Source organism: Erpetoichthys calabaricus, chromosome 2 (assembly GCF_900747795.2).
Source record: "Erpetoichthys calabaricus chromosome 2, fErpCal1.3, whole genome shotgun sequence".
Lineage (NCBI taxonomy): Eukaryota > Metazoa > Chordata > Cladistia > Polypteriformes > Polypteridae > Erpetoichthys > Erpetoichthys calabaricus.
This window is the reverse complement of record NC_041395.2, coordinates 254,838,289-254,865,245: the sequence shown is the minus strand read 5'-3', so window position 1 is coordinate 254,865,245 and position 26,957 is coordinate 254,838,289. Positions and strand designations below refer to the sequence as shown.

Below are 26,957 nucleotides of genomic sequence, written 5' to 3'. Positions count from 1 at the left end.
GAATTTCCCCTTGGGATTAATAAAGTATTAATAAAGTATCTATCTATCTATCTATCTATCTATCTATCTATCTATCTATCTATCTATCTATCTATCTATCTATCTATCTATCTGTCTGTCTGTCTGTCTGTCTGTCTGTCTGTCTGTCTGTCTGTCTGTCTGTCTGTCTAATTCGAGCATCTGTCTGACCTTATCATGCACTACATTCTTCCTTGCCTCCGGTATCTGATACCGCCGCACCTGCACCTTAGAATCAGTCTCCGTAATGAACTTATGTTCTACAAGTCCAGTAAGGCCAAGCAGAGAGGAAAAGACATTAGAGTTACGTCCTATCAAAGACAGCAAGTCAGATTTCTTAGATTCAGTCAAATTGTCACCAATAGTAACGTCCATCTAGGAGAATGCAGCCACGAAAGTTAACACCTCCTGAGGGTCATTCCAGAGATTAACATACAAAATCTGTATGGGCTTTTGCTGGCCCGGTATCCTGACTTTGTAATTTACTGGACCCATACATTCTTCAACCACAGCTGGACCCTACTATTTCGCTAGGAACTTAGGTCAGAAGGAATCAGAAGCAGTACCTGATCACCAAGTTTGAATTCACTGAGTTTAGTTCTCTTATCATAATGACGTTTCTGTGCATTCTTTGTTCTTGGGAACACGGCCGCTCTTCAGAAACTACCTCTTAAACAGTGTTTTAATGGGAAATAAACACACTCTTCCCCCTCCTTTGAACATTTCTGTTTCTTTCAAAATGTATTTTATTTATAGTTTTTATTCATTTTCTTCTCATTTTAATGGTTTTATTTTCTGTTTCCAGTTGTGTTTTGTATCTGAACATTCTTTCCTGTTACAGCATGTTGCTGAACATATGTTAATTGTATCAGACGCAAAAGTGATAAAGTAAACTCTGTTCCTACTTAATTTAAAAATAGAAAAAAAACTTTGTATAAAAAGAATGATTAGAAAAAATTTCTGTTAATAATTTCACTTTACTCATTAAGCACAATTGACTACACTTTTTGGATTGTTCCTTTACAAAAGTTTGCCTGATTGATTATTTGTCAGAAATATATTAGTTTAAATTTCTGATGTTTTCATTTTGTTTTAATGTGTTATTAAATTTTACTAGATGTTTTGATTTATTTATCCTTTACTCTGTAATGCATGTGAGAAGTGTACACATTGTTGGCATATCTGTGCTGTAAGAAATTATGGTATGAACAGTGAAGTGTCAGAACTTGGACTCAAATTAAAGACCTTTGTGTGGAGAGTTGGGGTAATTACTCAAAAAAGTCATCTATTACAAATTACTTCTCGCAAGATGTAACATAATTATTTTACTGATTACTTCCTGGAAAAAGTATTCACATTACTAACTACTTTTATGTTGCATTCTAATCCCCATTTGGTAATCACGAGGATGACACCCATAAGTCCTTTTACAATTTTAAAAAGAAGGAAATAACAGTGAAAGAGAATTCAGCACATAAACAAGTAAATTACATGCTACTGTGCCATTTCAAATATATAAACCAGCAATAAAGGCCTTTAGTTCACAAAAACAATTATTAATACAAAATTAATCTTAATAATTAAAAATAAAACGGTTAATTGCTCAAACACCTGCAAAAACTGAGTTGGTAAACAATAAAATCATTTGTAGTGTTTCAGTCAGGGGATGGGCGCACTTAGTGATTGGGCAAAGACAACTTCCTGAATTATTTGTTTTTTAAAGCAATCAATACTCCTAGAGTGTCTTTCGGTGCTCTTTACAACATGAAAGATGTTAGATTAAAATAGAAACCATTTAAATGTTGCAAATAACTATTTTACAGGCAGAATTAAGGCAAATATTTGGTTAAAAAAATCTAAATGTATGTCTTTAAAGGAAGGATCAGGAAATTAATGTAAGTCTAATATAAATGAAAGCTGAAAACAGAGAATTCAATTACAATTGTGCCCAAACCAAAACACTAATCTAAAATGAGAATTCTAAATGAGAATCACTATATTTTGTAACAAAATAAACCAAAAAATGCCATTAATATTTCTTTTGATTATCCACAATCTCAGATGCCGTTGAAGTTGCATTGCTGGTTTGTAAAGTGTCACACTGATGATGTCATGCTATGTGACTTTTGGAACCACACCCACAGCAACCAAGTGTTATGTTATGGCAGTGGGAACACAAAATGGTGGTGCCCACAAGAAAACAAAATAGTGTCATGGTAAAATAAAACATTAAAATAATTTATACATAATTATGTAGGTAGCCTTTGATAAACTACCTGTCCAGAATCAATCTCTGAAGTTCAAAAACTCCAAAAATGTTAAATAAATTTACAACAAATATTAATTTAATACAAAGTAAATTTTTATCATGTTTATCATAACACTCTATCTCCAATACAAATTAGGCAGCATTGCAAATTCAATGCACTCTATTCCAGTGTGAACATGGTGTGCAAATCAGGCAAGTAATGCAAATCAATAGCCACACTTACCACTTTGGACATTATATGACATGGAATATCTGTCCTTCGAGACATTAATAACATTTATACATTATTTTCTTAGAAACATGTGTAACACAAGTAACACAACACTAGTTAGGTCTGTAACTTTAATATGATTATAAGAATTTATACTGTAACATGTTACACTACTACTGGGAACTGCAATCAGATAACAGTATCTGAATACATAGTACTGTGTTACCCGTAATGATACAGTATTTGCTTAATGAACAAACAGAAAAAGAAAAAAAATAACTAGGGAAAGAATTATTGGTTTTGACTTGTCCTTAGATTTTATAGTTTTAATGTTTAAATATCTGTAACAATTTTTGTGTACGAACCTTTTTAAACTCCCCATCAATTTTCCTCCTAAAAGAAAGAAATACCTAAAAACATCTCTGTCAATCACTAGAATATTTATTTAATGGGGCTTTCTGCTACCTGGAAAAAATACTGCTAAGAAGTTTGCACTTGTCAAAACACCAATGTCAAATCTGGCAGCAATGGGAGAAATCTAAGAATGTTCACTGGGGGAATGTAAACACGCCTTTTATGAAAACATTGGAAGAAACATCTTGTTGATCACTATAACACAGCCCTTTTTTCAGCACTAGATAAAACAGCTCCTTTAAAGCATAAGGAGGTTTCCTTTAAGCACTCAGCTCCATGGTACGATTACAGTCTATAAAAGCAGTTGGCCGATGCCTTGAGAGAATGTCATGTAAGACTGGCCTCACTGTGCACATCCAGGCTTTCTTTGACCATCAAAGGGCTTACAGAGATGCATTAACTGCAGCCAAGGACACACATTATTGCAGACTAATAGAAAGTGGCCATGATAACCCAGGGGTTTTGTTCTCTATAGTTAATAAACTACTTCAACCTGCACCTGGCCCAATTACCTCCTCTACTGAAATCTGTGAAAAATTCCTTGATATTTTCTGCAATAAAATTAAAAATCTAAATAATTCAACTAACATATCCATCATCCATTTATATCCTTCCCTGTCTTCCCACTCCATCCAATTCTTTTTCTAAATTTTCACCAGTGGCACCTGCATTTGTTAATGACCTGCTTTGTAAGAGGAGGCCCACTACCTGTGTACTGGACCCCATTCCTACCGCAATTCTTAAAACCTGCCTTCATACCATAATCCTGACTGTTATAGGATCTTCGGCTATATAGCGCCCAGACTTTTGAATGACCTCCCAAAATTAATTAGATTGTCTGACTCCAGTTTTTTAAAAAGAACTTAAAACTAATCTGTTCAGGAAGGCTTTTAAAACCTGACATTCTGCCCCCTCTTTTCCTCTTTGTCCAGTTGCTTAGGATAATTTGTGTGTGTGTTATGTCACAAATTAGATAGATAGATAGATAGATAGATAGATAGATAGATAGATAGATAGATAGATAGATAGATAGATAGATAGATAGATAGATAGATAGATAGATACTTTATTAATCCCCAAGGGGAAATTCATATACTCCAGCAGCAGCATACTGATAAAAAAACAATATTACATTAAAGAGTTATAAAAATGCAGGTAAAACAGACAATAACTTTGTATAATGTTAACGTTTACCCCCCGGGTGGAATTGAAGAGTCGCATAGTGTGGGGGAGGAACGATCTCCTCAGTCTATCAGTGGAGCAGGACAGTGACAGCAGCCTGTCACGGAAGCTGCTCCTCTGTCTGGAAATTATGGGCTTTCATTTTAGATATTGAATTTAGTATTTTACTCTGGTTTATTGTGTTTTATTCAATTTAATGCTTTGTATATCTTGTATCTACCTGCTTTAGTGTTCTATTCAGGAAACATTTGTATCCAATGTTACATATACCTGCTGCTTCTTTCCAAGACTCTGTGAAGTGCCTTGAACATGGGAAAGGTGCTATACAAATAAAATGTATTGTTATTATTATTATTATTATTATTATTATAGCATATTTGATATGATTAAGACATGAAAGTCAACCTATGGTTTGTTTAGTCTGGGGAAAGCACCTCTTTTGTTGAGATCTCAAAGAAATCCCAAGATAAAAATTAAGTGAATATGCTGACTACAAATAGGACATACAGTTGCCTAGATTCAAATTCAGGATCACAATTTAATATAAAACAGTAGAAATTATCACCAGTTGATAAACTGACATACCTGTTTTCCTGCTGTTCCAACAAGTCTATGCTTAAACCGTTACCAGGAATGGGTGGCTCCACATTAGCGCTTGAAGTCTCATTGTGCCAACCTGGAATTGAAGACATTTCTTTTTCTGCTTGCAGTACTTGTTGTAAAATTTCCTGTACTTTTTCCTCTGTCATTTCCTCGCTCTCTCCACCTTCCTCCAGCCTAATGTCCTTTAGAAGAGCTTTAATTCTTTCTTCAGTGATCTTTGCTATCTCTGCCTCTTCCTCATTAGAACCAGAATTACTGCCCGCTTCTTTTTTGTGTAACTGTATTGACTGAAGCTCTTCTAATGGCACATATCTTGACATGTTCTTCTCTTCTTCAGTCAGCCTTCCATGTACTTGCATATTTAGCAAGTTTGCATCCTCCTTTTCAAGAGTCTGGCAGTCAGCAAAAGGTTGATCAGACTCTAGTAAAGTTCTGTTTTTCAGGTCATCCGGTGAAGTGTCTTCAGCAGTGACCATAGGTGGATCTTTAGTAGTGGAGAATGTTTGGGATTGTGGAGATAATATGAGATTGCTTGGTCTACTGGGAGATCTAATGGGAGAGTCTACACTAGAAATATCACTAAAAAAATCCTCTTGTCGGAGAGGGGTAGGAGGTTCATAATACAACCCTGAGGGAGTCTGAAGTTCCTTTTGGATAGAGGAATAACCTGGGTAAGATAACACAATAGGGCTGACATGGAGTAACATATTAACAGGCACAGCACAAGACATGAATGTATGAAATTATGTGGTAATGAAACACAAATTTACATATAATTGAAATGAAAAGTACAGTCAACAGTTAGGCAAAACTGATGTTTCTCACAGCCCAATTGATTAACATTTTATATTTTATTGCAATGTTACAGTGTTTGTGTGGAAAAGTCACATATTTAAAAAAACTGCTATATACAATGCTATGGTAAATTTAAAAATGTGAACAACCCAATGCAGAAATGAAATCAAAAGTACTACAAAGGACTTTAAACTGAAGTGCATTGCTCATTCTCACATTCCAACTTTATCTCTTTACTACTTGAGCCTTAGGCCAAAGGCAGCATGCTAAGGAAAAATTGGTAAAAACCAAATGAGTGAGCTGTTATCATCATGCAAGACTTATCCTATACTGGTTGCATGTAGTTGGAAATTCCAAGTTCCATGTTTTCATAAAAAATAAAACAAAATTTCAAAGTACAGTCATCAAAAACTAAAGAAAAACACAAGAAGAGTCCTTTGAAAACCATGGATAGAAATTAAAAAGGTGAAGGAAGGAGTACCAGGATGAATTCCCAGACCACTAAGATTTACAAGTAAGCTTCATAAAAGGAAGAGTGTTTTGAACAGGGAAAATTAGGTGAAGTGGGTAGTAGGCTAAGTGATTTATGGGGAAAGGGTAAAATAGGAACAATTAAACACACTGGAGAAAACAAACAAAAAAGAAAAAAAAAAGAAAATGAACAACAGATTACACAGTGAAAAAAATGAAACGACAACATAAACCACATGTTAAAAAATAAATTTTCAGAGTAAGAAAGCAGAATCCAGTCCAGGCAGTGATGAAGCATTATTTATAGAGTTCAGACAACAGTAAGATCTTGATATAATATGAAACTGGTTCTTAAGGCAGGAAGAAAGGATTACTGGAAGGAGTTTCAGCGTGACAGGAAGGCAGAGGGAGTGTGGTTTTGCAGAGGAAACAAGTACTAGGGAGGTTTAAAGCTTTTAAAGAGACATTCAGTTGTCAAGCAGTGCATCTCATCCTAAACAAGCAGCTCTTACATTTTTACCTAAGAAAAGCTAGAGAAAAATATGAATTAAACAGAAATCCCTTTACAAAGCAATGGAAAAAGGTTTTCTAATGTAAATGAGAGCAACAGAGAGGCAAAAACGGTTTTGGTTATCATCATGTGTGTTTCATTACATGTATTTCAAAAGTCTGAAAGCATACTCACGTTTGCCTACAAATGTAACAATGACAAAATCAATTTTGAATTGTTGTTATCTTATATAATTAATTCTGTATTGCCCTGTAGAATCTTACCATTATTTATTCACTATTAAAAATGGTTAATTTTAGCCTCAATTATCTTTTCCAGGAATTTGAAACTACAAGGTGTGTTAGAAATCCAACTTTTTGCATAGAACCATTTTCTGTAATGTTACATAACACAGCATATCAGTGGTGGTATAATTCTGCCTTCAGACTTAAAAATACACACACAATTAAGAATGATGAAACCAGACACCAGCTAAATTTTTAAGGTTTGACAGCAAACTGCTACCCAGTAGTATAAGGAAAACAAGTGTATATTTTTAGAAGTCTAGATATAACAAAAAATAGTCAATTAATAAAAAAGTTTTTTTTTTTTTCTTTTCCAAACTGTCTCAGAAAGTACATATCATATCTAATCCTTTTACGGATGACTTAGAAACAGTTTGCAGTATTTTTGACATGCAGGAGTAGAACAAAGCAAGTGCTAAGTGACATGTGCTAATTGCCAATTTTCTACTAGTAATGGAATACACAAGTTTAAGTAAATATATACAGATTGGGCTAAACTTTACCATCTTACCATCAGCCTGTTCGAGGAAAACAGGACTATCGTCTGCAAAACTTCTTGTGCCTGAAATGTTACCATAATCAAATATTGGTCCTTCCAGCAAGGTCACAATATCCATCCGATTGATCTTTGTCAGCACGGTTGTTAAGGCATCAGCTAAAAGAGAAAAATAAAAGAGTGTTCAACTGCATTTCAACCTATCTGTATCTATTGTTTAAAATGAGCTTCAGAATATGTATTTGATGCAAATATGCACATTAAACAAGTTTTATTTTGTATATGATTATTATTTATCTGCGGTGGGCTGGCGCCCTGCCCAGGGTTTGTTTCCTGCCTTGCGCCCTGTGTTGGCTGGGATTGGCTCCAGCAGACCCTTGTGACCCTGTAGTTAGGATATAGCGGGTTGGATAATGGATAGATGGATGGATTATTATTTATTTCTGAGTGTTAATTACAAGGTATACTTTGTTAATGTATTAACATTTTTAGAAAGTGTATTTTTGCATTAAAATGAATTCTAATCAAATTTTTTCAGATTAAATATCAATATTTTACTGAACTGATACAGTATACTTGTTTATTAGCTTAATTACATTCTTAATTGGCACCACATGTTTTAATTATATTGCAACACATTTCCTTATTTAACCAGTCACATTTTTAGCTTACATAGGAAAGAGTATAATTCTGGTAGAACTTGATATGTTACCAATTATGTTTGAACAAAAAGGACTAAATTAATCACTAATTCATCAAAAAAAAAAGCCCATATATCTCATTTATAAAACTTTGTATGGATTCTAGCATGAGGCCATAAAACAGGAAAATGTGTATGCCAAAAAAAGAACTGATTTATATAACCTGGCATGCACATATTTCTACATCATTTACAGTACCTTTTTGAATCACAATCATCTTGCAAATGTGTGTATGTGAACTCCTTGAACCCGGCCTGGTTGCCACCCTAAAACAACCCTATATGGTCTATGCTAATAAACCACATACATATGCAGTCACAAAGCTGAAGACCTTCATTGGCTGGTAGAGCAGTCTCCCACCTGACACAGCCAGACACTGCCATCTGTATGTCGCCTGCATTTCAGGAGTCCACACAGCATTAAAGAATGGGGCTGGGGAAGGGCAAAAGGCACCAGCATCTGAGCAGGTAGCTGCTATCACCTGGCCCATGTTTGCTGTAACAATGAATAGCACAGTAATCCCTCCTCGATCGCGGGGGTTGCATTCCAGAACCCCCCGCGAAAGGTTAAAATCCGCGAAGTAGAAGCCATATGTTTATATGGTTATTTTTATATTGTCATGCTTGGGTCACAGATTTGCACAGAAACACAGGAGGCTGTAGAGAGACAGGAACTTTATTCAAACACTGCAAACAAACATTTGTCTCTTTTTTAAAAGTTTAAACTGTGCTCCATAACAAGACAGAGATGACAGTTCCATCTCACAATTAAAAGAATGCAAACATATCTTCCTCTTCAAAGGAGTGCGTCAGGAGCAGAGAATGTCAGAGAGAGAGAGAGAGAGAGAAAAGCAAACAATCAGAAATCAATAGGGCTGTTTGGGCTTTTAAGTATGCAAAGCACCGCCGGACAACGCAGCTGCTAGGAAGAGAGCAATGTAAAGGTAGTCTTTCAGCATTTTTTTAGAGGAGCGTCCGTATTCTCTAGTGGTGCAAACTGCCCCCCTGCTCACACCCCCTCCGTCAGGAGCAGAGAATGTCAGAGAGAGTGAGAGAGACGGAGAAAAACAAACAATCAAAAATCAATACGTGCCGTTCGAGCTTTTAAGTATGCGAAGCACCGTGTGGGAAGCATGTCGCTTGACAAACCAGCTGCAAGAAAGGGAGCAACGTGAAGATAATCTTTCAGCATTTTTAGATGAGCGTCCATATAGTCTAGGGGTGCAAACAGCCCCCCTGCTCACACCCCCTCTGTCAGGAGCAGAGAATAATAATAATAATACATTTTATTTATATAGCGCCTTTCCCATGCTCAAGGCACTTACAGAATAAATAAAGAACGGCAGAATATACAGTATATAGCATTGTACAAACCAGATAAATAAACAAAGAAGATTAAGACAGTAAATTCTGAAAATCAAAAATCAATACGTGCTGTTTGATCTTTTAAGTATGCGAAGCACCATGCAGGAAGCATATCGTTTGACAAAGCAGCCACATTTAAGCCCAGCAAGGAAGAGAGCAATGTGAAGGTAATCTTTCAGTGTTTTTTGAGGAGCGGCCGTATCTTCTAGGGGTGCGAACAGCCCCCATGCTCACAATATATTTGAGGAGTTTTATTTACTAGGTAATACGCGCTCTGGTTGGGTAGCTTCTCAGCCATCTGCCAATAGCATCCCTTGTATGAAATCAACTGGGCAAACCAACTGAGGAAGCATGTACCAGAAATTAAAAGACCCATTGTCCGCAGAAATCCGCGAACCAGCAAAAAATCCGCGATATATATTTAAATATGCTTACATATAAAATCCGCGATAGAGTGAAGCCGCGAAAGTCGAAGCACGATATAGCGAGGGATTACTGTATAGGGCATATGAAAAACTGCAGGATCAATCAGTTACAACTCCTTACTTGCGTAACGGGACACAAGAGACAAGCAGAGACACTGTCATCTGTGCAGTTGTCAGCCATCACATACAGCGTCAGCATAAGCAAGTTGTGCCTTGAAATAAATGAATCATGGGTTGACCCAGACCATAAAACCACAACATTTGGCATCGTAGATGACTTTTGTGTTAATAAAATGTCACTAGTCACGGTTAGCAAAACCATAGTTATTCTTGCTAGGTGCCCTTATTGCTATGAGTACTGTCAATTGCACAAATTATATTAGAGAAACTGAATGGCTCTTCAGCGCCTAAATTGGCTCATAAGCCAGTCATTATCATGGGCAAAAAAATATCCTGCTAGTCCCTAAAAGCTTATTCATACAGTATATGGCCATTTGCATAGTCTTCAAGCAGAACCAAACAAGCCATGTTGTGTCAAACTATTAGACTATGAATAGGCAGTAAGGCATGATATTTAGAGCTTTCTGTGCTCAGGGAGTGAATCACGCCTTGTTTTAACTGCACATTGCTTTCTGATCCTGAGAAGTGTCAACAGGAAGCATAAATTGACGAAAAAAAACAAAATGATTCTTCACGGTATATACATAGCATTAGCCCTCTTAAAAATTAACTAAAAGAGAGTCTATGCATCATCACTACTGAGCTTTAATATGTCTGTCACGTCAATATACAAAGAATAACAGCGTAGTGACATGAATTATTATACGCATGAGTCGTCATTTACTTGGTTTGGCTACAAGTCCCTACTTCATCAAAGGGTGTCATCATTTCCCACCTTCTCCAAAATGTTGCATATGCATGGGTTAGCGTTGCAATAAATAAATGTAAGTTTTCCCCGAACCCGTTGGTGGACACCGGTGGTGAAGGATGCCGTCAAGCTGAAGAAGGAGTCCTACAGGACCCTTTTGTCCTGTGGGACCCTGGAGGCAGCTGATAGGTACCGGCAGGCCAAGCGGAATGCGGCTTTGGTGGTTGCTGAGGCAAAAACTCTGGCGTGGGAGGAGTTTGGGGAGGCCATGGAGAACGACTTTCGGACGGCTTTGAGGAGATTCTGGTCCACCATCTGGCGTCTCAGGAAGGGGAAGCAGTGCAGTGTCAACACTGTATATGGTGGGGATGGTGCGCTGCTGACCTCGACTCGGGACGTTGTGGGTCGGTGGGGGGAGTACTTCGAAGACCTCCTCAATCCCATTAACATGCCTTCCAATGAGGAAGCAGAGCCTGGGGACTCAGAGGTGGGCTCCCCCATCTCTGGGACTGAGGTCACTGAGGTGGTCAAAAAACTCCTTGGTGGCAGGGCCCCGGGGGTGGATGAGATACGCCCGGAGTTCCTCAACGCTCTGGATGTTGTAGGACTGTCTTGGTTGACACGCCTCTGCAACATCGCATGGACATCAGGGACAGTGCCTCTGGATTGGCAGACTGGGGTGGTGGTCCCCCTCTTTAAGAAGGGGGACCGGAGGGTGTGTTCCAACTACAGAGGGATCACACTCCTCAGCCTCCCTGGAAAAGTTTATTCAGGGGTCCTGGAGAGGAGGGTCCGTCGGATAGTCGAGCCTCGGATTCAGGAGGAACAGTGTGGTTTTCGTCCTGGTCGCGGAACAGTGGACCAGCTCTATACCCTTAGCAGGGTCCTGGAGGGTGCATGGGAGTTTGCCCAACCAGTCTACATGTGTTTTGTGGACTTGGAAAAGGCATTCGACCGTGTCCCTCGGGGAATCCTGTGGGGGGTACTCCGAGAGTATGGGGTACCGGCCCCCCTGATAAGGGCTGTTCGGTCCCTGTACGATCGGTGCCAGAGCTTGGTCCGCATTGCCGGCAGTAAGTCGAACCCGTTTCCAGTGAGAGTTGGACTCCGCCAGGGCTGCCCTTTGTCACCGATTCTGTTCATAACTTTTATGGACAGAATTTCTAGGCGCAGCCAGGGCGTTGAGGGGGTCCGGTTTGGTGGGCTCAGGATTGGGTCACTGCTTTTTGCAGATGATGTTGTCCTGTTTGCTTCATCAGGCCGTGATCTTCAGCTCTCTCTGGATCGGTTCGCAGCCGAGTGTGAAGCGGCTGGAATGAGAATCAGCACCTCCAAATCCGAGACCATGGTCCTCAGCCGGAAAAGGGTGGAGTGCCCTCTCAGGGTTGGTAGCGAGATCCTGCTTCAAGTGGAGGAGTTCAAGTATCACGGGATCTTGTTCACGAGTGAGGGAAGAATGGAGCGTGAGATCGACAGGCGGATCGGTGCGGCATCCGCAGTAATGCGGGCGCTGCATCGGTCTGTCGTGGTGAAAAAGGAGCTGAGCCGCAAGGCGAAGCTCTCAATTTACCAGTCGATCTATGTTCCTACCCTCACCTATGGTCATGAACTATGGGTAGTGACCGAAAGAACGAGATCGCGAATACAAGCGGCTGAAATGAGTTTCCTCCGCAGGGTGTCTGGGCTTTCCCTTAAAGATAGGGTGAGAAGCTCAGTCATCCGGGAGGGGCTCAGAGTAGAGCCGCTGCTCCTCCGCATCGAGAGGAGTCAGATGAGGTGGCTCGGGCATCTGATCAGGATGCCTCCTGGACGCCTCCCTGGTGAGGTGTTCCGGGCACGTCCAACCGGGAGGAGGCCCCGGGGAAGACCCAGGACACGCTGGAGGGACTATGTCTCTCGACTGGCCTGGGAACGCCTTGGGATTCTCCCGGAAGAGCTAGAAGAAGTGGCCGGGGAGAGGGAAGTCTGGGCATCTCTGCTCAAGCTGCTGCCCCCGCGACCCGACCTCGGATAAGCGGGAGACAATGGATGGATGGATGGATGGATGAAGTTTTCCCATTAATTTTTTTAATAAATCCTGACTATTGCAGTGGCACGGTGGCGCAGTGGGTAGCGCTGCTGCCTCGCAGTTGGGTGATCTGGGGACCTGGGTTCGCTTCCCGGGTCCTCCCTGCGTGGAGTTTGCATGTTCTCCCCGTGTCTGCGTGGGTTTCCTCCGGGCGCTCCGGTTTCCTCCCGCAGTCCAAAGACATGCAGGTTAGGTGGATTGGCGATTCTAAATTGGCCCTAGTGTGTGCTTGGTGTTTGTGTGTGTCCTGCGGTGGGTTGGCACCCTGCCCAGGATTGTTTCCTGCCTTGTGCCCTGTGTTGGCTGGGATTGGCTCCAGCAGACCCCCGTGACCCTGTGTTCGGATTCAGTGGGTTGGAAAATGGATGGATGGATGTGTGCTTGGTGTTTGTGTGTGTCCTGCGGTGGGTTGGCACCCTGCCCAGGATTGTTTCCTGCCTTGTGCCCTGTGTTGGCTGGGATTGGCTCCAGCAGACCCCCGTGACCCTGTGTTCGGATTCAGCGGGTTAGAAAATGGATGGATGGATGACTATTGCATGGAAAGTTGAAAACACATTTTGAGCCTCTTTTTGTGCATATGTGAGTGTTATAAAGCCTGAAAAACAGGCACACTTTTCAAATGATTGCTCATAATGTACAGGAATGTGTCATAATTGAAAGAATTTATGGCATATGACAGGTATTACTCAGTTTGATTAGTAATTGTATAAATTACTTGTAAAACCATCATTGTAGGTAAAAACACGCATTCATTAATTTTATGAACCTGCTTAATCCTGTGCAGTGTCATGAGGATTGAAGGCCTTTCATTGAAGCATAGGGTACAAGGCAGCAACTGGACTGGGACAAGATACCTATCACCAGAATTTACTCACAATGGCCCAATTTTGAGTCACCAATGAACCTAATCTGCATAAGTCTGGGATGTGAAAAGAAACCAAAGCAGCCATAGAAAAAGCATGTGGCTACAAACAGGAACTGGCAAACTTTACATAGATCTGAGCTCACTGTTCAACAAAGTATACTTAATGTAGAGCATTTTTTAAAATAAAAGTCTGTATATCAGTAACAAATGATTTGGAATATAATGCTTCAATAAAAACAGTGATACTTGCATTTGAGATCACTAGTAGAAAGCAAGACATAAAGCAAGACAGAAATCATGAAGCACTACTTTAAACAGTAAAATATGTTTTTGACCTTTTAGCAGAAGCAGATATCATGTCATTCTTTAAGATGTAATAAGAGGATACGGGGGCCAACTGAGATCTTAGCTAAAATAAGTTCCTCTGTTATAAGGTAAAACGTTGAGCTACATAAGGGTTTTTTCAGAAACACTTTATAAATCAGATACTACACATGATCTTAGCCAAAAGGCTGAAAAGCGATATACAGTACTTCACAAATCAAATGACATGTAATTGCTGTCATTAATGGCACTTACTTGTTGCATCTTTTCCATCTCTGTTGACCCATTTCTTTAACAACATAAAGCTCTGTGCAGTGAGGGAATTGGGGTTCTCTACTCGAATGTGGTTTATTTCATCCACGGAAAAATTCATTTCTCTAGCTAGTTCTGTAGAAAATTAAAAGTAAAAAGATTTCAATTGTACTAACACTCAGCTCTTTTTAAGTGTGAACATAAATTATATATATTACATACTTTATGATTAAAACATATTAAATAAATAAATAATTACTCATTTTTATTGTTCCCCTTGTGCTGTCATTTTGCATTCACTAACTTTATCTACTTATATGTTGTCACAAACGTGCACATGGGGAACAGTTTACAGGCTCAAATAGTGGTATCTGTCAGCCAGACCGGGGGTTGGCGCTCTCACCTGAACCTCTCTCCTCTTATTCCCCTGCAGCCCAGCCGAGGACCCTGATTCATAGTGACTGCACAATACCTCATCACAGTAATTCCCTTGCATTCCGGATCTTTACCAAGTAGAGAGCCCCGTTACTTGTCCAGAGGCTTCGGTGTGTGCTCCATAAGGTGCTGTTGGGGCTCAGGGTTAGGGATGCTTCCTGTCTGTGTTTGATGAAGGGACTGTTTTGTTCTCCCAAATTGTGAAGCCACCCTATATTGCTCAACGACCTCTATGAGGTCCCACATATTTTTAAAAGTTTGTCCCCAAACCAGCTGGGTGAGACTGTCAGGTAGGGCATTTAATAGAAAATATCAGGCAACCTGTTCCACAACCTGTCTGGCATTGTTTATATCTGGCTTTAGCCAGCGCCCGGTTCTACCCCATAGGGTAAACGCCTGTGAGTGGGTTGGCCGCTCAGGGTCAAATTTCCACTCCTGTATTAGCCTCGCCTGCTGGCCAGGGGGCTTCACCACTTTTATCAAAGGCTTTGACCTGTGTGGGGTTAGGCAGGGCAACGTTCTCCTCCAAGAATTCATAATAAGCTCCTTGCATTTTCCCTTTCAGGACTGGCCCTATTCTGTTAGCCCCTCTTGCATATTCCCAAGTCAGGTTATCTAGAGATATTACTTGGGACAGAACTCACACCTGGTCCTTCCGAACAGCAACATGATCCTCACACTCAGCGACCAGGTTGCCTACCTGGACCATTACAGACTGAAGTTCGGTTAGGATGGCTAATAGAGCGTCTCTTAAGTCCTGCTTCTGGGTAATTCTAGAACAAAAATCCTGCTGACTACGCCAATGTGAACAACCAGTTTTCAAAGCGTAGCTCACAATTGAACTGGGTAACAAACTGAGACTGCTCTATAAATATGGGGGGTAGGTGGAAGCAGTAGAGTCAGAATAATTGGAACTGGAACTGATGTAGCAGGAAAAGGAATTCTGGGTAGCAGAAATGATGTCATCAGGGTTGGCCGGAAGTGATGTCAGCAGGGGGTCGATCAATGGTGATGTCACTATGAATCAGGGTCCTCGGTTGGGCTGCAAGGGAATAAGAGGAGAGAGGTTCAGGTGAGAGCGCCAACCTGTAAGAGCCTGTAAACTGTTCCCCATATGCAGTTGTGTGACAATGTACATATACATTATTATTTAAATTTGAATGCAGCGTATTATTTGTTAAATCACTTCATTAAAGTGTTTTAAGCTAAAGTGCTAAGTTAAAATTATTTTTTATCTTTAAATCATTATAAATCTCACACACACACATACAGTATATGGTGTATATATTTTTTATAAATACTGTATATATGGTATATAAGTATCTGTGGTATATGCACATTTTTTTTTACTTAAAAAAGATATAGATAAGAAAATGTGTATTTGAGGCTATGGCAAGAAAACTTAAGCCCCTACAATACTAATTTATTTTCTTCTGCTGACTCTGACTTCTCTGACTGTGAGCACATCACTTTATCTTCCAATGTTCCATTTCATCAAAACACATGACATGTAAACAACTGAAATGTAAAATAAGTGATTATTTAAATTGACCAGTGTAACTGCTTCAGGCAGATATATCATAACAGAAATCCCTATACAGTTTCCTGGAAAATGTTTCTTGATTTCTCTCAGTCTCTGTTTAGTTTTTCCTTCAGGTTTACCTTGTTGATAATTTTAAAATGCTTACCAGTCCAGCTCAGGCCTAAATGATCTGCTACTATTGCCATTCTTAAATCAGTTCTTTCACACGGACTCTGTGGACCTGTTATACACAAATATTTCATTAAAATGATATTCAGCAACAGCAAGTGGTATATATATATATATATATAATGTATATACATACATATATATATACGTATATATATATAGATATAGATATATATATTTATATATAAATATATGCATAAAGCGTATATCCTTTTCTGGCCAAGCATGCAGTACGTGTAGTAAAAAAAAACTTTTTTGAAAATAGCTACTCCCTAAATTAAATATTGTTTTCACCAAATATTTAATAAAATCTGATAATAATGTAAGTGTAGCCTTTTTTAATGCACAAAATGTTCTATTTTATTTCAAATGTTTCTTTAGCAGTGACAAAAAAAGGATATACAGAGATTTTTGACAAACAAATAACTTACTTTCCAGTGCTCTGATTAATTAGAAACTATGTATCCTACAGATCTATACAGGCAAATTTAATTTATAAATCAATCAAAAAAATAATAAATAAATAAAAAACATGTTTTCTGTAAGTACCTATGCAGCTGCATTTAAACTAGGTGGGTTCACAGTGTAATGGAGCAGTACATGCTTACAGCTTGTGTGTGTTGCTAATGTCTTGTGATACACTGTCAGATTCACAACTTCACTTTCTATTCTGACAGACACAGTAGCACTGCACAAACGACTTCCAGCATTTTCTGTGCACCAATCACTCTGGCATGCTGCAATATCTGACTACTTGACAGAATTTGAGAGGACAGCACACACAAATGACAATGACAAAATGACAACTACAGTTAAGTCACGTCACAAGCAATCACAACGGTTCATGCACTAAGATCAACAAGTTTAAAGTTTTACAAACTAGGCTTGATCTCCACGATGTGAGCCACGTGAGGCCCAGAAACCTGACTGCCTTCATTTCCACCAGTCCTCCTACTCCTTCTCCTCTCACTGTCGGCCTTTTCATATTTTGATTTTATAGGCGTGGACTCAGTTTTCAAGTCTCTAGCAGACCTCGATGTTATGGATGGTTGGCAAACTTGAGAAGCTTCTGACAGTGATGTGTTTCTTGATGTGCTGTCTTCATCATCAGACATTTCTGACTGCATCTTTTTCTCTTCATCAGAAAGGCGGTCCACAAGCTTTAGTGTCTCCCCACTAATGCCCTTAAAATACTCAATAGAACGTTTACATACCTCACTCAGCTGTTCTTTGCTTGTCTTAATTACTGTGGTGGCACTGTAACTAGATTTTGCCTTAACAGGAAGTCTGGATGGTAACTGTCTGGTTTTCTCTTTTTCTATTTTTTCTGACTTGGATGTAATGTGAACTTTAATAGGAGGGGTTATATTACACTTGGTGACATCTTTGATTGGGATTTTTGACCTGGGATCCAGAGGTATATTAGCATCTGGTCTTTTTTTGGAATCAAAATTAGCCGGTTGCCTCGTTCGATGCTTTGCTATTTTTTGACCTGTATTTTGTGGCCGAGACACTGGGCTTGGGGCCTTGATTGGAAGCCTTGACTTTGAACATCTAGTCTGAATTTCTGATGATTTACTTTTATCTTTATTATGCCCAGTCTGGTTTGTACTTTCCTTTTCATAACCTGTTAGTGAGGTACTAACAAGGCTAACTCTCTGCACCGAATGATCATTTTTTGATTGTAAATTTACTACAGTAGTATTGCTTTCATTGTTTACTTGGGCATTTAATGTTTCAAGGTTATTATTATTATTAAAATTATCTTTTGGAAAATCTAACATTTCTGAATCTCTCTGACGTGACACCTCTAGGTCTGTAACCTCTGATACTTCAAACCCAGATGTATGAGTCTCGGACACCTCAGATGAGCCAGCATCTTTCTTAACTGTCATAGAAGCAGCAATCCCCATTTTAATAGGGGTACGTAATTTAGAATCAATTTTAGAGGAGGTGACCATACATGAGGACTTTTCTGCTACACTCTCTCCAGATGCTGGTTCCACAGAGTCAGAGCTAATCTTGACAAGTTCACCTTCGGGTGCTTTTATGTCTATGGGGGCTTCTATCTTTATTTCTATTCTTGCCTCTCCTGATTTTGGTTGCAAAGCAGTTAAATCTGCTTTTTTAACCCCTTCCCCTTTGTCCCCTGACTTCCCTTCAGAAGTATGCTCACCAATCTGAAAAAACTGAAGTCTTTCTTCAACAAAATCCCTCTTGCTCATGTCAATTGCACCACTGCGAGTCATCTCAAACATCTTCCCTTCATGAAACGGGAAGGGATTAGGCTCACTAGTTGGAGTGCTTTCATCAGTTGGAGTTCTGGCAGGGGTTGTGTCTGGTGTTGTCGCCTGCGACCTGTCCTCTACAGCTAAACCAAATGGCTTAGGCTCATCGTCCTTTATCCTAGCTTCAAACACTTCATCATCCCCTCCTTTGCTGGACCATGGATCAAAATCCAGACTTTTTGTAGCAACAGTTTTAAAAGGTGTTGCAAACTCTTCATCTAATTTATAGCTAAAGTAAGTGTCTGCAAATCCATGTCTCTCAGGATGCCTTCCTTCCAAACTATATTTTTGTCCATTTGTTGTTTTTTCTTCTTCGGATTTTTTCTCAGACACATGTCCTTTTGATTGTGATTTTTTGTCATTTGCTATTTTCCCTTCTTCCTCAATGACTTCAAGCTTACTTTGACTAAATGAGCGATCACTTGGTTTCAGCATTCCTTCTGTGGTCCACAAATCTTTTTTATTTTCTGGTATAAGATTAGTAAGTTTTGGGTCATGTTCACTTAAGCCATCATCTTCATCTTGTAAATCGTAACCATCCAGAGAATCAATTTCTGTTGCATCAGTATCATGGGAAAACTCTGCTGTAGTTGCAATGGAACACTCCGTTATTGACTGATCATTACCATTTTGTTCAAGATCAAAATCATCCCCTTTGCCAGACCCATTGGGAGTTGATTCCTTATGGTTTCCATTCCTTTCTGTCTTCTTAGTCTTGGATGGGGATTTTTGATCTTCATCATCCTCTTTGAGTTTAAAGGTATACTTTTTAAATGGAATAGGCTGAAAAACAGATTCATCATCACTTGAGTCACTGTCATCTGCCCCAGGGGGCAGAGGTGATGGTGGCTGAACTCTAATAATTGGCTCAGCTAAAAGGTGTTTGTCATGTTCTTCTTGTAGATTAACCTCCATCATTTCAACTTCTGTGTCAGAAGTTTGTTGATGCTCTTTTCTGTCTGCATCTGAATGTTCTGAGTCTAATGGAGGGGGTGGAGGAAATTCAATATAAGCAACACGTTTATCTTTTATTCCTTTCCCACACTCTTTATTTCCCTTTGCACTTTCTGATACAGTGTGTTTGGCCCTATCAGGCAGTGAGTCCTTAAAAGAAAATGCCTTACATGGTTCCTCCTCTTCAGACTCCTCAGAAACCTCAGGAATAGGGCTAGGTTTACCTGGTATGAAACCTATTAGGGAATCCGGAGTCCTGGAAGTGAGATCATAACTCACCTCCTCAGAACTAGGTGTTTCGGGAGTCAGTGGGCTTTTTCCAGAACTATCAATAAAAGATACTTGCTCCAGAGTGTCATCTTCTGGACTACCCTGGGGGGATGGAGGCTGTTTTTTAACTGTATAAAAGGCTCCTCTGGTCTCTTGCACCGTTCTACTTTCCTGGCTAACAATTTTTCTGTAAGTTCCCTGCTGACCACTAGTAGTTTCTTTTTCATACTGTTTTCCTACTTGAACAATACTAACATAAACTGGCAAAGTCTTAATCTCCTTATAGTTTTCTGGACTGACTAAAGGAGCTGCTTTGTCTATATGCTCCAAGGGGCTTGGATCATGTAACTCTCTGGCCAAAGATTCTTTTGTTGGACTGACCTCCAGAGAATCTGGAGATCTGCTGGCTGAAGACTCCAGTTCATCCCTAGATGGACTTATTTCATTGCTTATCTGAGCCTTGCCTTTAGCTAATGTTGGTATTTGTGAACCAGTTCTTTCTGTTGATTTGGACAATGGTACCCAATTTGGTTTTTTTATCTGGTCATTAGTAATGCCTTTAAGATTAGATGAGGCCTTAACTGGAATCTGGGAGGAACCAGAATCTGTCTTTTTTTTTAGAGTCCGACTTTTAATTTCATCACAGCCACCACCACCATTATCACCATCTTCAGGAGCCGTATATTCAGCAAAGGTTATTCTTTTTGATGGAGAAGTGACTACAGTCTCCTTATTTTGGAACTCGTTTTTTGAAAGCTGTTGTTCTTTTTCTGAGACTGATAAAGGCTGACCATTAGTATAATCACTTCTGTTGTCTTTTAAAGAATCTTGCACAAAAGTATGAGAAAATAGTTCCCTTGGAGTTTTATGGTTTACTTGATTTTCCCAAGTCTGATAAGCCTTTTTTTCTCTGTCTGCTTTAGCTTGTGAATCGACATTATTGTTTTTATGACATCTTAACTGTTTTTCCGCAGTAACTTCATTGACAGTTTTTTGTATGTTTTTTTCAGTTCTCTGTTTCTGGTCAACTAGTGAACATTCTGACTTCAAAGCATCGCTACCCTGGACAGGGACCACCTTGGCTTTTCCACTCTCCATCCCTTTACCAAGTGCAGCTGTTTCATCAGCAGTATCCATTGCTTTCACACTTTTGTCTCTTGTGTAAAACTGATACACTGGAAGTTTACTTTCCTGCAGTTTTTTCACAGGAGATTTTGACTGACTCCATTGTGGACCCTTTTCTTGCTGCTGTGCCTGTTGGGCCTGATTTGTTTCAAATTTTAGTCTTACGGCACTCACTTTTGTTTGCTTTAGCTGAAAAGGTTGAGAGGTCTCACCTGTCTTGCTTTGGAAAATACCATCTCCGTAATTTATTTTTTCCTCTGCAAACTTTGAAAATGCTCGCCGTTCAGGACTGTTGGGCAAGCTTGAACACCGCCTTTCATCTGAGTTACCAAAAAGTTTGCCAACCGATTGATCTTTTAGCTTGGTCTTACCCCATTCATCATGGGCTGCACCACTGTTAAAATGCATCTTTTCAGGGCTACTGCTTGTAGAGCTGGGGCCAGATCTTGTTTCTCTTCCTTCCCTTTTCTTTGGTTTCTTCTCTGGAGACTGAAGCTCATCATTCAGCTTTTCAGTTTTATCACGAAAAAACTGGGACACCTCGTTTAGCTTTTCTTCAGCTTCTTTTACTGTCCGATCTACTCTATCTTCATACATAAGCTTTTCTCTACCTCTGTCCAGCCTGTCTTCAGTAAATCTCATCCATACTGCATGCTTTGGGCTCCCAGGTTCTGTAGTATAATGTAGTACTGTCAATTTATCAAACTGATCATCTTTGTTAGATATTTTGCCACCAGTATTTGCTGAAGTATCTTTGGATGTTTTTAAAATAAATTCTCTCTTAGGAGTTGCTTTTCTTTCACTGTAAAGTCTCTCAGTCTCTGATCCCATGAAAACAGGCTGATCAGCCAATGATTCATCTGTGTCAGAATGAGATATATCTAGCTTTTCAGAGAGCAACATTTTTTCAGCAAATCTATAGGATTCTCCTCTTAGCTCTGATAATTCATCATCATGATATTCTACTGAATGTTGACTTAACAGCTTTAATGTTTTATAAGAGTCATCTGATAAGAGCTGTGCAGAACTAGGGCGACTGTCTTCTTCTTGAGAAACAGGAGTGTTTACCCTGGAAGACTCCAGATAAGAAGGAAGGGATTCTTCTGCTGTAAGCTCTTCTTCCTCTTGTTGTACTTCATCGTCCACATAATTTTTATCAGTTAATTCTTTTAAGCCATCATCCCCCTGCATGCGTTCTTTCTGGTATAAAAACATTTCTTTTTCTGGGTGCTTTTTAGTTTCTCGAATGATGACTTCAGTTGGTTCAGCTTTAGGACCTTTTTCAATGTGAACTTCAATTATTCTTTCTACTTTAGGTTTTGTCTTCATTTCTTTCTCATTGTGTCTTAGAGAAAGTTCATCACCTTTGATAGAGTCAGGAACTGTCTTATGCTCAAAAAGTCCAGCTAACTCTTTTGAGGGGTCTCTCCCTGACTGAAATGCCTTCATTATGTCACGTACTGACATTGTCTCTTCAAGTCTTTCAGAAGTATTTTCTTTAGATGGAGGTTTATGGTAAACCATTCTTGTTGTAGTTGTAATATGTGTTTCTTCCTTAACACACATACTTTTGCTAACCACACATTTATGCTCTTCTTCTTCTGAATTTACTTTCATCTGAAAAGCTTTAACTTTGTCTTTGATAGACCCACTTTGCTTTAATTCAGACTCTGTAGGCATTTTGGATGCTACTATTTCTTCTGTGTTAAGTTCTGGAGTTTCATCTGAAGAAGGCTCATAGCTTCTAATTACATGCACAACCTCAGTTCTTGTTTCTGTAATAACAGGTGGCACTTCATGAAACAATGGTTTTGGACCAGTGCTCTCAGCACTCTGTGGTGCTGATGGAGTCTTTTCACTTCTGGTTTCAAAGCCACTGTCTGAAAGAGGACTTTTATCAGGATCATGTTGTGAAAAGTCATCTGGAGATTCTAATATAGCATCACTCCCAAACACAGAATCTGCAAGTTTGCACAACTCTTTCTCAGAGGCTGAGGACCGCATATTTGAGGGTGGCATTTTTAGTTTATGCTCTTGCAATGCAATAGCAGGCTTGAGAATTCGCTTCTGTTTTTCTTCCCCTTCTTTCTTTACTTCATCATATCTACTTTTAATGTCAGAAATTTTTGAAAGAGAGGTTGCACTAATGTCATTTGTTAGGTAGTCAACTACCTTTGCTAAATTAAAATCTTTGTCAGAAACAGCTTTTGCTTTTATGTGAACAGTTTCTGTCTCATAACTTGGAAGACATTTTTTGGCATTCAGTTGAGCTTCTTCGATTTCATCTTTGGAAAACTCGACCCATTCATCATCTGGAGATGGTTCCTTATGGGAGTTTTTGCCATCAATAAAAGTGTCCTTCTTTAGGATCTCACTGACTTTAACTAAGTCCTCTTTCACCTTTTCAACTATTTTAAATGGCTCTTCGTCTTCAATTTTATGCTCCTTTGAAACATCTGTTTGGAAATTTTTACTTGTCGCAGAGGAATCTGTCTGTAAGATAGCAGTCATTCTCATTAGGTCCTCTTTCATTTCAGCAACATCTTTTAATATTTCTTGACTTGAAGACAAAGACGATGAAGTGGTAGATCTAAGAGCTGCAGGGGGAATAAATAGAGAGGTTTTTACTGGGGACAAAGTCCTGGAGAAGGAAGACTGAACTTGTGTTCGTGCTTCGGGAGAAATTGTTTTTATGGGAGACAAAAGAGCTGCTGCTGATTTTGTGACTGATGTCTCTGGAAGTTTTTTGAGCTGTGGTTCTGACAAGACATTTACAACAGAATATACTGGTACAGTAATTGTTGAAGATGTAGCAGACGTTGTTGCGGAAGAAATAGAACGCAAGGAAGCGTATATGGAATTTGTAGCAGGAGTTCGAATTGTCTGGAAAGCTAAAGGCGCTGAAGAAGACATAGGTTTCAGGGAAGCATAAGAGGCTGCAACACCAGGTGTAAGTGATTTATCTGTTTCATCATTTGCTTGGCTGGCATATGTTGTTACTGTTGTATGTGTTGTGTTGTGTATTTTTTCTTGCAACGCAGGCCCAGCATTTAATAAGCAGGCTGGTGATGAGGGATATTTAATTGGTGAAAGAGAGCCATTCAGTAAAACTGTTTCTGTAGATACTACTGAAGATTTAACTGGTGAAGCAATTTGTGATCCTTTAGATGCAGCAGAAATATCAGCTGTACATTTTACAGAAGTTTGACCCAGAATTGATTTAATAGGGGAAGATGTGACAGGTGTTGAAGATGGCATAACTGTTTTGAAAGGTAAGGTTGATGTGTACATATTAACAGTGGACTTTGGGGATGCTGGAGGTGTCATAGTAATAGAGGACCTTTCCAATAAAGATCCTGCAGTAGTGACAGGGGATGTCCTTGAAGAGAGAGAAGAGGGAAGTCCTTTTACACATGTGGTTTCTGGCACTACTGATGTTTTGCCTGGTGAAGATATTAAAGATGTGGAGACCTGAACTGGGTACTGGGTTTGCTGCACTACAGTCTTTATGGGAGACGAAATTGACCTAAAGGACCTTATTGGAGAAGCTACATCACTAACAGATTTAATTGAAGATGTTGTTGAAGCTCCTAAGGTGGACTTGATTGGAGAAGCTGAAGAAATAGACCAGACAGATTTTAGTGGCGAAGCAGATGGAGTGTTGGATGAGGAACTGGACAATGAAGTAAATCCAGACTTTGCTTGTCCAGGTACTGTAATTGGAGCCGTTGACCATGCCTGGTAAGATCTTGTTGAAAAGACAGGTTTGTAAGCGTAAGCAGCAGGCAGTGTTCTTGTTGTTCCTGCACTTCTTTCAACTGTTTCTTAAATAATTAAATTAAAAATCCAACATAAAATCAACAAAAATGATTGAAAAACAGAGAGACCAGAGAAAAAAAAATTGGTCAGTGAGTCTTGCATTATTAAAGAAGGAAGAACAATACATTTATGAGAGTCTGAGATGCAAAATAAAAATGAAAAAAAAAAAAATGAAATGAATGCGGGAGAAGGAAATCATGATAGGTTTCTTTTGACTCGAGGGTCAATGGAAAAAGTCCAATAAAAAGTAAAAAATGCACAACAAAGCATAGACGAGAACACAATGCACAAGACAATGCTCAACACAAATGGCAAAACACACACACACAACCCAAATGTTCAGAACAACAGAAACTCTACTCTATTGACTTTTGATGTGCTAGAAGGCTAAACCTTACTACCCTTTCTTTACTAACGTGCCTTTTATCTGTTATGTTTGAGTGATGGCAATACTGCTTTAATTTTGTTGTTCTGGAAAACCAAACAGAAAAGAAAAAAAGCAAACTATAAAGCACCCTTGCACCTGTATTAAAGCAAAATATATTATAGCAAAACACAGGTTCTGATATCTAGAGTTTAAGTCCATAATTGGTATTTCATGCAATATCGAATACCTCTTAGTGACAGGCATTTGAAGTGCAAACTGTGAAGCATAAGGAAGAAAGTCAAGTCTCAATCTTCCATGCACTTTTGTTAAAAAATGCTGCACAATCACAAAGCCAATAAGAGCAAGGAGTTTTCTAACATAAGGTAAGAAAATTAAAAAAGGAATTTTACTTTGACTTTGTCGTATTATTATTAACCCTTTGGTTAATTGAATCAAAGTAAAATATATTGTGGATGTTGCATAACAGAAGAAAACTTCACAATGGTTTAACATAAACAAAATGTTTAACAAGGAAAAATAACAAAAGGTGAGCAAGCACTGCAACTTAAAATACAGTAAACCATGCAGAGTCAGAAACAAGCATGTGGACTTACATATTATGTATGGCAATATTATGCAAAGGACAAAGAATTATTTAAAAAAAAATGTATTTCTCAGGCATTAATAATTACAAAAGAAGAATGTTAGTAATTATTAATTAAATATTTGCACTCACTCATTCCAGGCTCAGACAGATAGCTGTAGCGCTTACGTAAAGCTAATGATGCAAAGGTATGGCGCCTTTCAGGCTTTTCCGTCTGTAACAGAGCAAAAAAAAAAAAAAAAAATGTATGTTGGATTTTGTTTCATTGATTAACCTTTTAGTTAATCATACAGCCACACATTTTTTAAAATCAAAATAAAGATAATTTCACATTATACTGTATTCACTCTTACTATGTTGACAACATTAGGACAAAAATGGATTCAAAACACAAAGAGATCACTAAATGTAACTTATTCACTGACTGTACTTCAGAGTAAGGCAGACAAACAAGTAGGATGTAAACTTTATTGTGCCCGAAATGAAAAGGATGAAGATCAGTCAACAGCCGATCAACAAGGTTTTCTACTATTCTAACTAGAGGTGCTTGGAGTAGAAATCTAAAACAATTAAACAGTGCAGAGATTACTATATGTTGCAGTCCCTGATTTATTATTCCTTACATGGTGTGCCCTATTTGTGATATGCTATATAACAAATTCTAGGCAATAAGGTCTAATGCCTAAGCTGTCAGTTCACCAACATTGACTTACTGTGGGATACTAAGCAAGCTGCTAAGCTTAAGAAATATTCATTATATGTAACTTGCATTAAGTAACTGCAATTTGTATAATACTTGAAACTAAAGCAACAGCTAAGTATTTTTTAAATAAAAATATTAATAAATGTAGTGTATTCATCTTAAATATGAGCATGGAACATATTTCTAATTTCTAATTAATTTATTCTGATCTAATATTATTTTATAAATATAGAATGAAGAATATTGATAGTTTTCCTTTATTTTATACATGAATGGATCCAGAAGATATAATGCTTCAGTGCCAAACTGCAACTTAATCTTTAAATGCATATTTAGTCAACATACAAGTATCATATACATAGATACTATATATTGAATATTAAGTACAACTAAACATTGCATTGCTGTTCAGCACTTCAGCATTTAACACTAGAATTACCAGAGTCTACAAAAAAACTCGTAGATCCAGCCCTCCCTAAAACCATTCTCACCTCTCCTTTGTCTTCTAAATGTGCCGATTAACATGAGCAGCAAGCAGCCGACTATTCCATCCCCCACCG

General features: G+C 38.8%; 1 protein-coding gene across 32 annotated transcripts in view; it reads right to left on the bottom strand.

Annotated features, from left to right (window-relative positions):
- Window positions 1–26,957, bottom strand: part of ank3b (ankyrin 3b) — a 643,030-nt gene that overhangs the window by 22,538 nt on the left and 593,535 nt on the right. For 28 of the 32 annotated variants that reach the window (XM_051923878.1, XM_051923871.1, XM_051923886.1 and 25 more), the window contains 6 exons: window positions 25,827–25,908; window positions 17,148–24,728; window positions 16,245–16,319; window positions 14,125–14,256; window positions 7,270–7,413; window positions 4,680–5,364 (listed from right to left, as the gene is read on the bottom strand). In XM_051923878.1, the coding sequence (XP_051779838.1) occupies window positions 4,680–5,364; window positions 7,270–7,413; window positions 14,125–14,256; window positions 16,245–16,319; window positions 17,148–24,728; window positions 25,827–25,908 (8,699 nt within the window). The remainder of the gene's footprint in view (window positions 1–4,679; window positions 5,365–7,269; window positions 7,414–14,124; window positions 14,257–16,244; window positions 16,320–17,147; window positions 24,729–25,826; window positions 25,909–26,957) is intronic. The other 4 variants (XM_051923889.1, XM_051923893.1, XM_051923890.1 and 1 more) reach the window with 3 other exon arrangements.